Consider the following 13869-nt stretch of genomic DNA (forward strand, 5'->3'; position numbering starts at 1 on the left):
TATATATATATATATATATATATAATTATGTTTTGTTATCATATAAATATGTTTTATTTTTCAAGTCACTCTACATAAGGGATTCTCATGAAGAGCCATGTGAATGGCAATGAATAGAAGCTGCATTGGGTAGGTGGAGAGTTGAGCATTTAAGTTTAGGAGTTTACATTTTGATTGAATAATATTTAATTTTAGGAGTTATACCCAATAACATCTCACCAAATTCAAATTAAATTGGATTTAAAATCATTTTATAAAAATTAAATTAATCAACCAAATACAAAAATAACCGATATAATCAAATTAAAGACGAACACATTATATATATATATATATACACACACATTGTTTTCCATTTTGCTACTGTTATAAGCCTGGGTTATGCAAAGTTGAAAGTTTTTTCCTCTTTTCATAAAAATGATTATAAGGACGTGCATTTATTTCTGCTAAATAATTTCCATTTTGGACCGACAATGATGAAATGTTGCGGTGGTCCATTTAATGTTTGGGGAAATTTTCATAAATATATCTCGTTGTCTGATAGGTCGAGATCAATTAGACCCTACTATATGTTTTGATTTCTTGAATTATTGGAAATCATAATAGTTTTCTTTACATACAAAATAAAAATGAAAATCTCGTCTATATTTTTGTATCCAAATTTACAAATGTAATTAGGGATGGATATTTCGAGAAACGGTTCGGGTTCGGGACGGGAATGAATCGGTTCGGTTTTTTCGGTTTTATAAAAATAGGTACCAATCGGTTTTTATATTGTGTTCGGTTCGATTCGATTTCGGTATCGGTTCGGTTCCGAGTTTTATTAAAAAAAGATAGATTTCCTTTAAAAATATTCGGTTTTTCGGAATTTTTTAAAGTTCGGTTTGATTCAGTTCGGTTCTAGGAAAATTCGGTTCTCTAAAAATAATACCGTTCGAGAACTGAGAACGTTTTTTGATCGAAAAAAGTACCGTTTTGATGACTGAAAGAGACATATCGGATACTATCAACTCTGAATTTCATTACCAAAAGCCTCGAAAGATCGGTTCGAAGGAATGAATGCAGAAGGAGGCTTAGTTACCGCGGCCAAGATGTCGCCATAGCCAACGACTCCGACCAGAACTTCCTCTGCGCCGTCCTCCGTGACCCAGACATGTGTTGCCCTGTGAGACAGCATCTGGGCCATGACCGCGGCTAATGAGCTCGAGGTTTTGCAGGTCAAAGGCGAGCTTCTTCCCCTGTACATGCTCCTTCCATGGCTCAAAGATCTCGGGCTCGTCGGATTGAACCCTATGCTCCTGCTGCTGAATTTTTTCGGCCTCGTTTCCGACCCGTTTCCTCCTTTACCCGCATTGCTTTCACCTGTTGGTGAAGGTGAACCTCGGGAAAAGTCGCTGAATGATCTCGGTGACATGTTTTCTTCGACTCCCATTACGAATTGGCCTGCAGAAATGTTTGCTAGAGCCCAAGCAGCGGTGAGATAATCGGATTTCCAGAGTTTTGATGCTGAGATTTCACCTATAATCTTATACTGTTCATTTCCAATGGCCTCCACAACAGCAATGGCACTCGGGTCAACGAGTGGTCCACCTGTGGATTCGATTGCTGGAAGAGAAGCTTCAACGGAGTTGAAGTTTAGGTTGATGGCTCCAAGAGAAGAGATTGAAGTGAGCGGTAATGGAGCTAATGCTCCAAGACAACAGATAAGGAAGCGGATAACATCTTCCCGTGAGAGACAGCAAAACTTGTCCGGGCTTGAAGCCATGGAAGTGGGAGGCCTGTTGGTTTCGGAAGAGAGACTACTACTGCTACTGCTGGAACTATCCATGTTCTTCAGCCATTTGCCATTGTAAAGAATGGAGAATCTCTTGCTCATACCTCTCCACACGACACTTTTCGGAACCAGAAGACGTCTCACCCCTTGCTTCATCATCTCCAGAGCATCTATCAATCTTGCATTATAAAACCAACATTACAATGTCATCAGCACAAGAGAATATTGATTTACTTGGCCAGTGACGATCCAGAGAAGTTCACATAAGGAAATTAGGGCAACTTGACTGCAACCAAGTAAAACAAGGCCACACTAGTAAGACAGAGAATAGAATTCACCAACACCGAAAGAATCTCGAATTTCTGAGACGTATGTTAGAGTAACCTAAATGAATATAAGCAAACACGAGCTGGCTCGTTTGGCACCCCTACTTGGCAATAGCAAGTGCCAAGTTTCAAATGTATTTACAACTCGTCAAGGGCTTAAAGAAAATGAAGTGGATGAACAACACCAGACATCTCCCCTAGAAGTCATCTGAACGGTTTTGTGACGACTGACGAGACATTTATGCAAGTAAACTACAACCGCCCACATAAGAAGCGCATATGATGAGAATTTTTAGTCTCTGCAACTGCTTCGAGATCCCCCAGCTGGTAAAGTATATCGGTTTCCAAAAAGCAAAAGGAAACATGGCGACGACACTCAAATTCAGGGTTAACTTTCATTAACCCTTTTGTTGAATAAGAAACATAATGAAGCGTTGAAGGAAGGGAAACACACTCAAACCTTTTTCTGGATAAGGAAGCAACCTACAAAACATAATTCATTAAAGAATACTTCAACACCAAAGGGAGGATGAAAAAGGGATCTCTCAGCACTTTTCAACTGTTCTATTTTCAGTAGATTGGATTCCAAGATTTTTTGCAACACTTTTTCTAGTAAAGCTCCGCACAAGAAAACAGGACACCGACGACATTGTATACAGCACTGCTCCATCCAAGGTTGGCAATTTAGATGCCCAAAGTTATTTTATTTTGATCAATCATAAAGAGGTCCCACTTTCTTGTATGATTAAATGAACAAGCTTAAAAAACTAGGAGGGAATCTATGCACATGGATTTCTTTACAAGATCCAGCCTTGCAGAGATGAAGAAAAGAAAGCAGGGATATATCCTTTCACGGTACACTTCCTAAAGTTTGATTTCAAGATCAATCAAGCCATGAACTTTAGGGTAGAACTAGGATTAAAACTTTCCATTCTTCAGAATAAGGTTCCAAACGTAATTGGAAAAACTTTGCATGCCATCATACAACGAGATATCTACATGGCATTGCAAGCTTAGCTGAGTTGTGATCCTCTGATCAAGATAAGCTTCGAACCCAAATGCAATCAACTTAATTCGAACTAATCTCTAACACCCCGAATAGAATATACAATGCCTAAGAAACCATTCAAGAAACAAAACACTGAGTTGTTTGCTTCAGGATAAAGGACAGTGTGCATGGACTGTGAAAAACATCAAGATCATGAAAATCTGGAAGTTTGATGGAATCAAGGGGATGGGTGATCGGGCAGAACTACTCAAGAAACGCTATAAATTCTATCAAGTGAACAAGTTTGTACAATAGCTAGTAAGTGTTAATCTTAAACTCAGCCCAATGATGAACAAATCAAGGAAAGAGTAGAGGACAGACCTTGTCCCAGGATCAACCTGTCTGAGGAGAGCATTGTTGGGACTGACAACCTCGGAGACAGGGATCTTCATAGCTCTCTCTTGATCCTGCAAACACTCACTCCTCGCCAAGAACGCGACTATGTCGAGAGAATTCAGAATACCCACGAACCGCTGTTGCCTCATCTCGCTGTTCTCCACGAACCCAGGATGCGACAGTGGCGAAGATCTCTTCTTCCACACCGGAATTCCACACTCCGTCGACTCTCCGATTGCCCTGATCGCCGAATCCACCGTTTCCGTCTCGTAGAACTCCACCATCTCCGGCTTTCCCACCGTTAGATCCCCGACCACATGGTACAAGAACACCGACGCCATATCGCCTCGATCTTCACAAAACCCGATAGAGACAGATCGCATAAAAGAAAAATCCCCGATGCGCTTGTTCCGTTTACTCGTGAACCTGTTCAGCCGAGCAAAAAAAAAAAAACAAAAAGCCCAGAAGAAAAATCCCCTTCTTTTCCTCTGATCGGCTACTGAAACTTTCTCAGCAAATCCAGTGACGAGGGAATTTTAAATCAAGGATGTGAGAGAGAGAGGGAGGGAGAGAGAGAGAGGGCTATAAGAGGGAGTGGAGGAAGACAAGGAGGAGATAAAGACCGGTAAAGGGTAATCGGAGAAGGGCCAAGACAAGGAGAAGAGAATTCAACATCGAAGTCCCATGAAGGTTCTACACGATCTTCGTCTTCGTCGTCGTCGCTCTCTCTCGATGGCGTCTTGGAAATCAATCAGCAATCGTAGAAAGAGAGATGAACCAAAGTGACTCTGTTCACTGTGTCCGTATACGCACGTTCCAAACAAAAAAAAAAACGATTAGTAAAATATTTTATTTTCCCTTTAACCGAAACTCGAAAGAAAAATGAAATTCAAAAGAGAATTCGTAAATTTTCTTTATTTTATTTTTTACTTTTGCAATTTGTATGACAATCATATCATAAATAGAATTTCCAAAATATTATAGTGATGGTATCTGACTGTATTAGAATATTTAAGATTGGCCAACTTCTCTAACTAAAAAAAAGGCCAATACGAGGTTTTACGGTCCAACTGCATCATTACATGGAACAAAACTCAAAAATTAGATATTTAATTCTTTCTAAGGGTTTCAATTTTGGTCCAAAAATTTTCAAGGTTTCGAGTCAAACTCATATTAGACTTCGGGTCAGTTTGAAAATCCTAATTTTTTTCAAAAAATAATAAATATCAAAGAATAAATTTAGTGGATTGGATCATCCTAAATCCAAATCTGGTGTCTATAAAATCGGATTCAGGTTTGGTTATTTAGACCCGAAATTTTTTTGACTAATCTAAATCCAAGTCCGAAACCATCGGATCGGATCGGACCGATTGACACCCTGCTCTAGTGTCTATACATGCTGGACACATGGACTGTATTTTTTTTTATGCCATTAACATGTTTTCTCTTGAAAAAAACTTGTGTATACTCAAAAACTTTTTTTTTATTGGGTGAAATGTCGGTACGAGAATTAAGTTTAATACAATCATATTTAATTAAATACCGACAAAATTTTAAAGACATAATCATGTTTTTGCGTATATGTGTCCGCAAGACGAAAATTTAAGATTTGAATCTAAAGCTGAATTTTGGGTATTTTGATTGAATATATCCAATTTTATCATCTAAATTTCGGATTTTTTTTTTGTTAAAAATTATGACATTTAACACAAAGGGTGTTTTTCAGTTTTACAGAAAATATGGTAGAGAATTAATTAATTTTCGCCGACAGACGTTTTCGATACGAAACCACAAATAACAAATTGGTATTTTTTGTAATGGATTACACGCATTTCCACCGTTGGATCTTGCAACGTAAGATCCAACGGCCAATATAAATAGACGAAGATTTCTGATCATAAAATTGGTTATCCCGTAAACGGGCCCACATGGCACACGACGCATCACTTCCCTCCCTCTTTCAACTTTGCGTAAACGTCCAAGAATCTTTTGTCCTTCACTCTTTAACCATTGCCTCTTTTTTCCATTGACGCAGATTCCAAGCATCCATTTCACACTGAGAGAGAGAGAGAGAGAGAGAGAGAGAGAGATTCTGAAACTATGTCAAAGGGCGACGAAAGCTCATCTCTTTCTTCTCAAAGGTAAACCCCTTGGATTCCTTCCAATATCTCTAAATCTCTTACCCAGAACCCATCTGCGCATTCCATGTTCTTGGTTGATTTCGTTCTTGCTGCTTTCTCTCTTCGAATCATATTGCTCAGATTGGACTCTTTGTTTTCTGAGCTCGGCCTCTGAGCTGTCGAATTTCGATCTCTCGGGTCAGGTATCCAGACACTCACCCGACACGAAAGATCGAGTTCCGTGCTTCATTCGATTTCACGTCTTTGATTGTGTGCTTTTAATCTGTATTTTTTTTGGGAGGATGATCTTATTTTTCGCGTTGTCTTATCGTTTTGTTGACTCTCTTCCACTTGCCGAGGTTTCAGTCGCCATGAGTGTTTTCATACAAAATATGGAGTTTTGACAAGAACCCTAGGGAAGAATCTTGAGTACTAAATGTCTGGTTTTGATCTCTTGACTATATGTTCTTGCTGTTCTGATGACAAGGCGATGTATCAGTTCCGGATCTTTTGTGTTTTTCCTTTGTCCATCATCATCATGATCATCACCATCATAAGTTTTCAGACTTGTTCACTAACTAATAGCCCATCAAATTCAGACAAGAGTTGTGATTTAGAGAAACCAAATGTAGAATCCATGTTGGGTTTTGAATCAAACAGCTCAATTTGCTCGAGCCGTCTGCTTCTCCAAGCAAGTCGATTTGCTTCGTCCTTAAATCTACAACTGCTTCATCTGCATCAAGAACTGTTCAGAGAGATTACAGTGTCTGAAATGGAGATGTTTGCTGTCTTCAAATCCTTTGGCAGATCGATGGTCTCTCAGACTTCAGTGTAGAATTCTGTGTGCCATTTGTTTCGTCTGACATCTGTTGCAATTTTCATCTAAATCCCATCTTCTTTTTTACATCTCCATGGTTGGTTCTTGATCAAGAAAATTTTATGTGTATATAGTAGCAGATATATGTGAATGTTTTCAGCAATTTTCTTTAACCGATCTTTGAGTTTTCTCGTAATATAGCTTCTACCAGCTTGTACGCTGATCTGGAACCATATTTCAATCATCTTTATGTATCCTATTCCGTTTTTCGGTAACAGGTTATCAGGTGAAGTGGCACTAGTGACTGGAGGAGCCACGGGAATAGGGGAAAGCATCGTGCGTTTGTTCAACAAGCACGGGGCGAAAATCTGCATAATCGATTTGCAGGATGAACTCGGCCAAAGAGTATGCGATTCCCTCGGCGGCGAGCCAAATGCTTGTTACGTCCATGGAGATGTCACGGTAGAGGAAGATATGAGCAATGCGGTCGATTTCGCGGTCAAGAGATTCGGAAAGCTTGACATAATGGTGAACAACGCGGGATTATCCGGAGCGCCATTCCCCGACATCCGAAGCTACGACCTCTCGGCCTTCGAGAGGGTTTTCGAGGTGAACGTGAAAGGGGTTTTCCTCGGGATGAAACATGCCGCCCGGGTAATGATACCGAGGAAAAAGGGATCGATAGTATCGATATGCAGCGTCGGGAGCGTTATCGGAGGGATAGGTCCGCACGCCTACGTGGGCTCGAAGCACGCGGTCCTAGGGCTGAACAGGAACGTTGCGGCGGAGCTAGGACAACATGGAATAAGAGTGAACTGTGTCTCGCCATACGCGGTGGCGACCGGACTGGCATTGGCTCACCTGCCGGAGGAGGAGAGGAACGAGGACGCGATGGCGGGTTTCAGGTCTTTCGTGGCGTCGAACGCTAACCTGAAGGGCGTGGAACTGACGAGCGATGACGTGGCGAAGGCCGTGCTGTTCATGGCGAGCGATGAGGCCAAGTACGTAAGCGGAGACAACCTCATGGTTGACGGTGGATTCACTTGCGCTAACCACTCCTTGCGAGTGTTTAGATGAACAACCAGTGAATGACTCTGGTTTTTTTTTTTTTTTTTTTTTTTTGGGTAAGTTTCTTAGTGTTTGTCTGTCTTTTATCTCCAATGGCTGTTTCTAAGCGTTTTTCTGATGATTGCCAACTTTTTATTTCCCCTAAATAAAAACTTTGGGATAAAAAGATTTATGTCATATTTTGGTCTGCTTTTGTAACTTAGTTTGCTTTTATTATTATTCTTACTTGCAACGAGGGTTCCGGAAAATAGAATTGAAATCTAATAAAAAAAAATAATTTGAATATCTCAAATTATGGAATAAATTGAATGTTAAAATTGAAAAAATGGAGCTGAAATCTAATAATAAAATAATTGGAAAACTAAAAAATTCGTATTATTATCAATAAAATTAATATAGAATTTGAATAGATAAATTCGAAAATAATCAAACAGAAAACCTAAATATCGAAAGGTTGAGAATTGAAGGAGCGAAATTATAAGTTCAGCAAAGGTAAATCATTTTGTAAACCTTTTGGATCACACAAAAATCCCTCTAATTATTTTCCGCAATTTTACATTCATTTTCCACAAAAAAAAAAAAAAAAACAAAGCGAATTGATTTACCAGAAGCAAATTCGTAGAAGCTCACTTTGGTTGATGAACGCTTTCCTCTCTCCGTATTTTGTCTTCCGACGGAAAGATCCGTTGCCGGCAAAGTATTCCTCTGTAAAGTTGTCTCTTTGATGCTTCCGTCATCGACGATAACACTCGATTGATTCTGGGTTTCGCCTTTAACCCTCGAAATTTGATCAATTTGGCGGCGAATGATCGATCTCAGATCCATTCCGAAAAAGTGAGGGACTTTCGAGAGTTTGCCCGGAAAATTCGATCGATTTTACGGGGAACATGATCTCCTTGTCCTGTTCGGCTTTGCCTCCGATTATATACCGCTGCGGTTCTCGGGACCAGTCCGGCGATGAGTTCGCCGTCTCCGCCACGAGGGCTATTAGCTTGTTCTGTGGTAAGAGAAGAGACGTTGTGTGTTCTTGTATAGCCACTCCTTGGAACTTGGACAACAATGGATTCCGAGCCACCAAATTCAATGTAATGAATCTTGTTTAATTTCTTTGTGCTCTTTTTGGATTTCTCCTTCAGACGTTACCCTATATGTAGCAGAATCTGCATATCTTTGCTACATATAGCCGCAGCCATTTCTTTGCTACAGTATTGTGGATTCTTGTGTGATGTTGTGTCGGTGATGTAGTGTGTAATTCCTTTCAGCTGTATATTTTAAGTTCTATGTTTTGGTATGAACTTGGATTGTGGTGATTATGTCTGCAGAATCTCTCCAAGTCAGGAGGTACCTATGAAGAACGAGATCCGGAAAATGATTCTGATGTTCTTATAGAGTGTCGAGATGTCTACAAATCATTCGGGGATAAACATATACTGAGAGGAGTGAGCTTTAAGGTTGGTTCTTTCTCAATGCTGTATCCAAATGGTTGATTGGTTTCTCATGATCTTAAGATGTGGTTTACTCATTGGATCTAGTCCTTATAGTAGGGGAAAGACATCGTCGATGATTGGAGCAGCTTGTCATCAGTTTGTGAATAGATATGCCATTGTCTGTGTTGCTTTATTAGGCTGTTAGGATAACACTGTTGAATTCCTGTCCTGAGGGTGTTGTGTTCAGGTGATTTTTATGTCTAGTTGAAGAAATGTGTGGCTGGAAAGTGATCGTGTTTTAAACTCCTGAATACCCGTGGCTGGCTTGGCTTCTCACATAGCTCCCTTATGATGAGATGTACTTTAAGATTGTCTATTTCCAGATTCTTTTGTTCTTAATATGTCCTTCAATACTTTGGAAGATAACATGTACTCTTAACATTTTTACCATATGCAGATTAGACATGGTGAAGCTGTTGGAGTGATCGGTCCTTCTGGGACTGGGAAATCAACGGTTTTAAAGATTATGGCTGGACTTCTTGCTCCAGACAAGGTTCGTAACTGTTTCTCACCGTGTTGTTTGTTTTCTATGCATCCTTATTGTTCATCTTGATTGGTTTAAGAACATCATATTCTTCGAATTATGAACTGTATCCGATGCTTTGGTAAGCAGGGAGAGGTTTATATAAGAGGAAGGAAGAGAGTAGGCTTGATCAGCGATGAGGAAATATCAGGTCTTCGTATTGGTCTGGTAGGTGACGTTTCTATAAAAATCCTCGTTGTTATCTTGCATATTCGACCAGAGTTTGTTGGTAATTGATTTTCTATCTGACAGGTATTTCAAAGTGCAGCTCTATTTGATTCTTTAACTGTTCGGGAAAATGTTGGTTTCCTCCTGTAAGATGCTATTCTATGGTGCCCTATTTAAGTTTCTATTCACAAAAAATTGGTTCATTTTGATTGAATTGTTCGTTTTTATTAACCTCAGATACGAAAATTCAAAAATGCCCGAGGATCAAATCTCTGAGCTTGTGACAGAAACCTTGGCTGCTGTTGGCTTGAAGGTATATATTGATTACTACCTCAGTACTGTCCAAATCTGAAAGAAATGTGATTTCGCCGTTCCAGCTATAAAGAGAAAAGTAGTTTTTTTTTTATAGAAGCACTCTAAGAATGGATGTGTTTTCCTCACATGGAGATAAGTTCTAAACCCGCATGTATTAAGGCATATGTGGATACACATACAGAAATATTTTATGCTCTTAAGGCCTACAGTATTAACATGTATTTTGGAGTTTGAGATTTTAAATTCTATAATTTTCTTGAGCTTATAATTGCGTTTTTCGTTAAAATCAGGGAGTTGAGGATCGATTACCCTCTGAGCTTTCTGGCGGAATGAAGAAACGGGTTGCTTTAGCTCGTTCCATAATTTTTGATACAACTAAAGAAGACATAGAGCCAGAGGTGATCTGAACCACTACTGAATTCATGAGTTTGTTTCTTTCTCTGGAGGCTCGAGTCCTGCACAAGTGTTGCTTGCTTGATGAAACTAAGTGCTTTATGATCAAACTCATAATGTGGTGGAACTATAATGTTCTCAATGGATTTCGGATTTTTGCTCTGAGTCTTTTGCCATGGAAGAAGCTTGCTTCATCACTCACTCACACACACATTTCCTTGTTCCGTCTTGCCCACACAGGTGCTCTTGTATGATGAGCCAACTGCAGGGCTTGATCCAATTGCATCAACTGTGGTTGAAGATCTTATCCGCTCTGTCCACATGAAAGGCGAGGATGCGCTTGGAAAACCCGGGAAGATAGCTTCTTACGTGGTTGTTACCCATCAACACAGCACCATTCGACGAGCTGTAGACAGGTTTGTGCTTTCTGTCCATGTTCTTGAAACACGCAATCGCGGGTTGAAACCTTGAAACTTGCTGTTCGTATTATCCAGGTTATTGTTTCTGTACGAGGGAAAGGTTGTTTGGCAAGGAATGACCCATGAATTTATGACATCGACAAATCCAATTGTTCAACAGGTAGGTAACTTGGCTTTTGCCTATTCATAATTCAATGCCCTTTTGAAATGTGTAGTATGTTTCTTTATATTCTTCACTCTGTTCCTTCAAACACCTGACTTCCTTTAGCATAAGGATACATATGTTACTGTTGGTAAGTATCATTCTTGTTATTTCCCTTTTGTGTCTCAGTTCGCCTCGGGGAGCCTAGACGGGCCGATCAGATACTAGGATATATACATCGGTGCAATTTCTCGAAAAAACGAGTGGAAAGGTAAAATGTAAATTGGCATTTCACTATTCAGTAAGTATATTGTCTGGATTCTGACAACTATATCTTCTGAGTTAGAGTTCTTATGTTTTCTTTTCTGTGGATGTGCAGCCAACTATTTACAAAACTGCCACTTTAAAAGGATTTCGAAGAAGCTGTTTCACCATTTGTGTAGGAACTCAGCAGATGGGAGCGTTCATGTTTGTGGAGCTGTAGGATTCTAAGGCTTTCTTTCTATTACACAACAGAAACCAATGAATGGTTAAGAGGATAGAAGAAGGGCACAAAACTGTAACTTGTAAGGAATGTCATCAGCTGAGAACCTCTCTCTGTTCTAGAGGGTTTTTGATGTTATTCCATTCTCTTTTTAGGCAAACCATCTGTAGACATAGACAGTTATGATGATAATCTAATTGGAGGCTTACATATACAGTGGAAAGGTTACAAGAAAAAAGAAGGAAACAGGAAATGAAACTAACTTCCTAACTTGAAAGCATCAACAAAGAGGCCCAAGCAAACACCGGCTTTCCAGAAATTGATCATCACAACAAGAGACTGGAACCTCCCTGTAGACATGGAAGGAGGTTTCTTATACATGAGCATTCCTATTCCTTCAATGGCCGCAACCACAACTCCAGCAACCAGCACATCCCAATCGCCCGTCTGCCCAAGAATCGTGGCCAGTGCATTCGCAGTGTAGAACCCTAACAGCAGAAGGAATATCTTCATCGGGAAGTTCTTTCTCGCGGCGTTGAACTTCTCCAGCAGCTGTTTTCCACCCGCGATCGCTATCCTGCCCAGTCGGGTGCTACCAAGACCGGTTCTTTCGCTGTTGATCTCTTGGCTGTCGTCTCCTGAGACAGCACCCGGGTCTAAGGCCAGCGATATTTTCCATTCCCGTCTTCTCGTCTGGAAACTGTTTGCATAAAAAAAAGTTGGTTAGTAGTGTGTTAGTTTCAGAAATGGCATCTTCAAGCTGAAGAAACGAAAGCAAAATACCCAAAATAATCCAACAAGAACCTGGTTGAAGTGGTCTAAACATTAGGTAACGGGATTTCGAAGATAGAAGAATTGAATCGGAGCAATGCTACGAGTGGAGTACACTCAAAAGGTATGCCATTGTCAATCCAACACGGTTGAGCAAGAACAGGTCAATAAAAACCGAAATGGAACCTTCGGAAATTACCTTCTTGAGTGATAGGGAATAGACTTGATGCCGATCCGTGAAGCTATTCCACTCCGGTCATGGCTCCTTTTGTGGAAACGGTTATCCATGTCATCATTTTCCATGATCGATGACCTCGATCTCAGCCATGAAGCTTGAACCTGGCAAGCCATGAACTGCAAAGATTTGAAGACAAATCGATTCAAACATACAAATTCCTGTCAGGATGCAACAGAAGATGATGCTACAGTCCTAAGTTGGTCACAGCCCCAAGTCACAGGCAAGAATTGTTCCAGAAACAGTGAGAAATCTACATCAGTTAAACCACCGAAATCATTCCAAAACCTAATCAGCCATGCCAAGAGATGATGATGATGATAACAGTAACAGTATTTGGATTCGATCATCCAAATTCTCCAGCTCTAAGACCGCATAGTCAAGGATGCGACCCCTCACTCGTCCTGACACTCCCTTTACAGTAAATCTGCAGATTTTTTATGGAGGAACCAAATCGCTGAACATAAACAACATAAATGAGCGAAAAACAACCCTAACCAGAATCACGAGTGACAACAACTCAGAAAATGGCGAATTTGGGGGGGGGGGACCCAAATGGAGAAAACAGAGAATCGACGGAACCCTAATCAAATCGGAAAAGGAAGACTACGCATGCCTGGAATCTGCGAAACCCGAATGGAGCGCGAAGCGGGAAGCAACGAGCAATGACAAACCAAAGAGAATTTTTTTCCCCCCCTGCGATGGAGGAACAAAGATTGGAACCTGCAAAATGTCGAATTTATTTTCATCGATCTTTTACAATTGCTGTCAGAACGTGGTCCGCCCGGCTCGGCACGAGCCACCTCGTTTTGAACCCGGTTCGCTGTGGTCGTTTTCCTACACGGGTGTTAATTTAGGCACGAGACCCGTCCCGAGTCCACCCGAAAAACGTCGGGCTTCTAATCTAAGTTTTTCGATTCAAAAAAATCGAATTTTTGGATTGGACTTAAATCGGATTTGGGATAACTTTTTTTCAAAAAAATCTTAAATTTATAAAGAAAATGAACGGTTGGTCCGACCTAACCCGATTCGATCCATACTCTGGAACCTATAAAATCGAGCATTGGACTTGGTTATATATGTCACGGGTCTAAGTGTGATCTAGACTGATCCGTGAGGCAGCTGGGCCTGATGGGGAGGTTCTAGGGCGATCCGAACGTGTTGGGACGAGTGAGGATGCCGAGAAGCCCAACTAAGCCTATCTCAAGGACTTGGTCCGAGAGATTGCGGGTGGTTCGAGAGAAAAAGTCGACCCGAAAAAAATTTCAAACCCTAAACCATTTATATTCTCCAACGTCACTTGGCCATACTATAACTAATTATGCTAAAATGTCGACCTTCTTCTATGGTCTAAAATGTCATGAAAACGCATTTATGATATCAAGAGCTCGGACGTTATCTCCCACATAATAAAATTATGTCAAAATAAAACAAATGCACTAA

At 40.4% G+C, this 13869-nt stretch overlaps 4 protein-coding genes across 4 annotated transcripts; 2 read left to right on the forward strand and 2 right to left on the reverse strand.

The window, feature by feature from the left end:
- Nucleotides 1-937: 937 nt before the first annotated feature.
- LOC104821953 (CBS domain-containing protein CBSX6-like) lies at nucleotides 938-4281 on the reverse strand. Its single transcript, XM_010552989.2, has 2 exons — nucleotides 3470-4281; nucleotides 938-1952 (listed from the first exon to the last, which is right to left on the reverse strand). Exons 1-2 carry the CDS (start codon nucleotides 3865-3867, stop codon nucleotides 1007-1009), a joined length of 1344 nt encoding a protein of 447 aa, XP_010551291.1. The 5' UTR covers nucleotides 3868-4281; the 3' UTR covers nucleotides 938-1006.
- Nucleotides 4282-5481: 1200 nt separating this feature from the next.
- LOC104821959 (xanthoxin dehydrogenase) lies at nucleotides 5482-7668 on the forward strand. The gene is made up of 2 exons (XM_010553004.2): nucleotides 5482-5625; nucleotides 6700-7668. Exons 1-2 carry the CDS (start codon nucleotides 5585-5587, stop codon nucleotides 7496-7498), a joined length of 840 nt encoding a protein of 279 aa, XP_010551306.1. The 5' UTR covers nucleotides 5482-5584; the 3' UTR covers nucleotides 7499-7668.
- Nucleotides 7669-8035: 367 nt separating this feature from the next.
- Nucleotides 8036-11636, forward strand: LOC104821984 (protein TRIGALACTOSYLDIACYLGLYCEROL 3, chloroplastic). Its single transcript, XM_010553047.2, has 11 exons — nucleotides 8036-8574; nucleotides 8812-8940; nucleotides 9374-9469; nucleotides 9590-9667; nucleotides 9752-9813; nucleotides 9905-9980; nucleotides 10273-10380; nucleotides 10616-10791; nucleotides 10870-10954; nucleotides 11126-11207; nucleotides 11316-11636. Exons 1-10 carry the CDS (start codon nucleotides 8377-8379, stop codon nucleotides 11162-11164), a joined length of 1047 nt encoding a protein of 348 aa, XP_010551349.1. The 5' UTR covers nucleotides 8036-8376; the 3' UTR covers nucleotides 11165-11207; nucleotides 11316-11636.
- Nucleotides 11518-13029, reverse strand: LOC104821969 (ycf20-like protein). Its single transcript, XM_010553034.2, has 3 exons — nucleotides 12925-13029; nucleotides 12391-12545; nucleotides 11518-12120 (listed from the first exon to the last, which is right to left on the reverse strand). The coding sequence occupies exons 2-3, from the start codon at nucleotides 12540-12542 to the stop codon at nucleotides 11679-11681; spliced, it is 594 nt and encodes a 197-aa protein (XP_010551336.1). The 5' UTR covers nucleotides 12543-12545; nucleotides 12925-13029; the 3' UTR covers nucleotides 11518-11678.
- Between the last annotated feature and the right edge of the window lie 840 nt (nucleotides 13030-13869).

The sequence above is a fragment of the Tarenaya hassleriana genome, unplaced genomic scaffold, assembly GCF_000463585.1.
Source record: "Tarenaya hassleriana unplaced genomic scaffold, ASM46358v1 Cleome1, whole genome shotgun sequence".
In the NCBI taxonomy this organism is placed as follows: domain Eukaryota; kingdom Viridiplantae; phylum Streptophyta; class Magnoliopsida; order Brassicales; family Cleomaceae; genus Tarenaya; species Tarenaya hassleriana.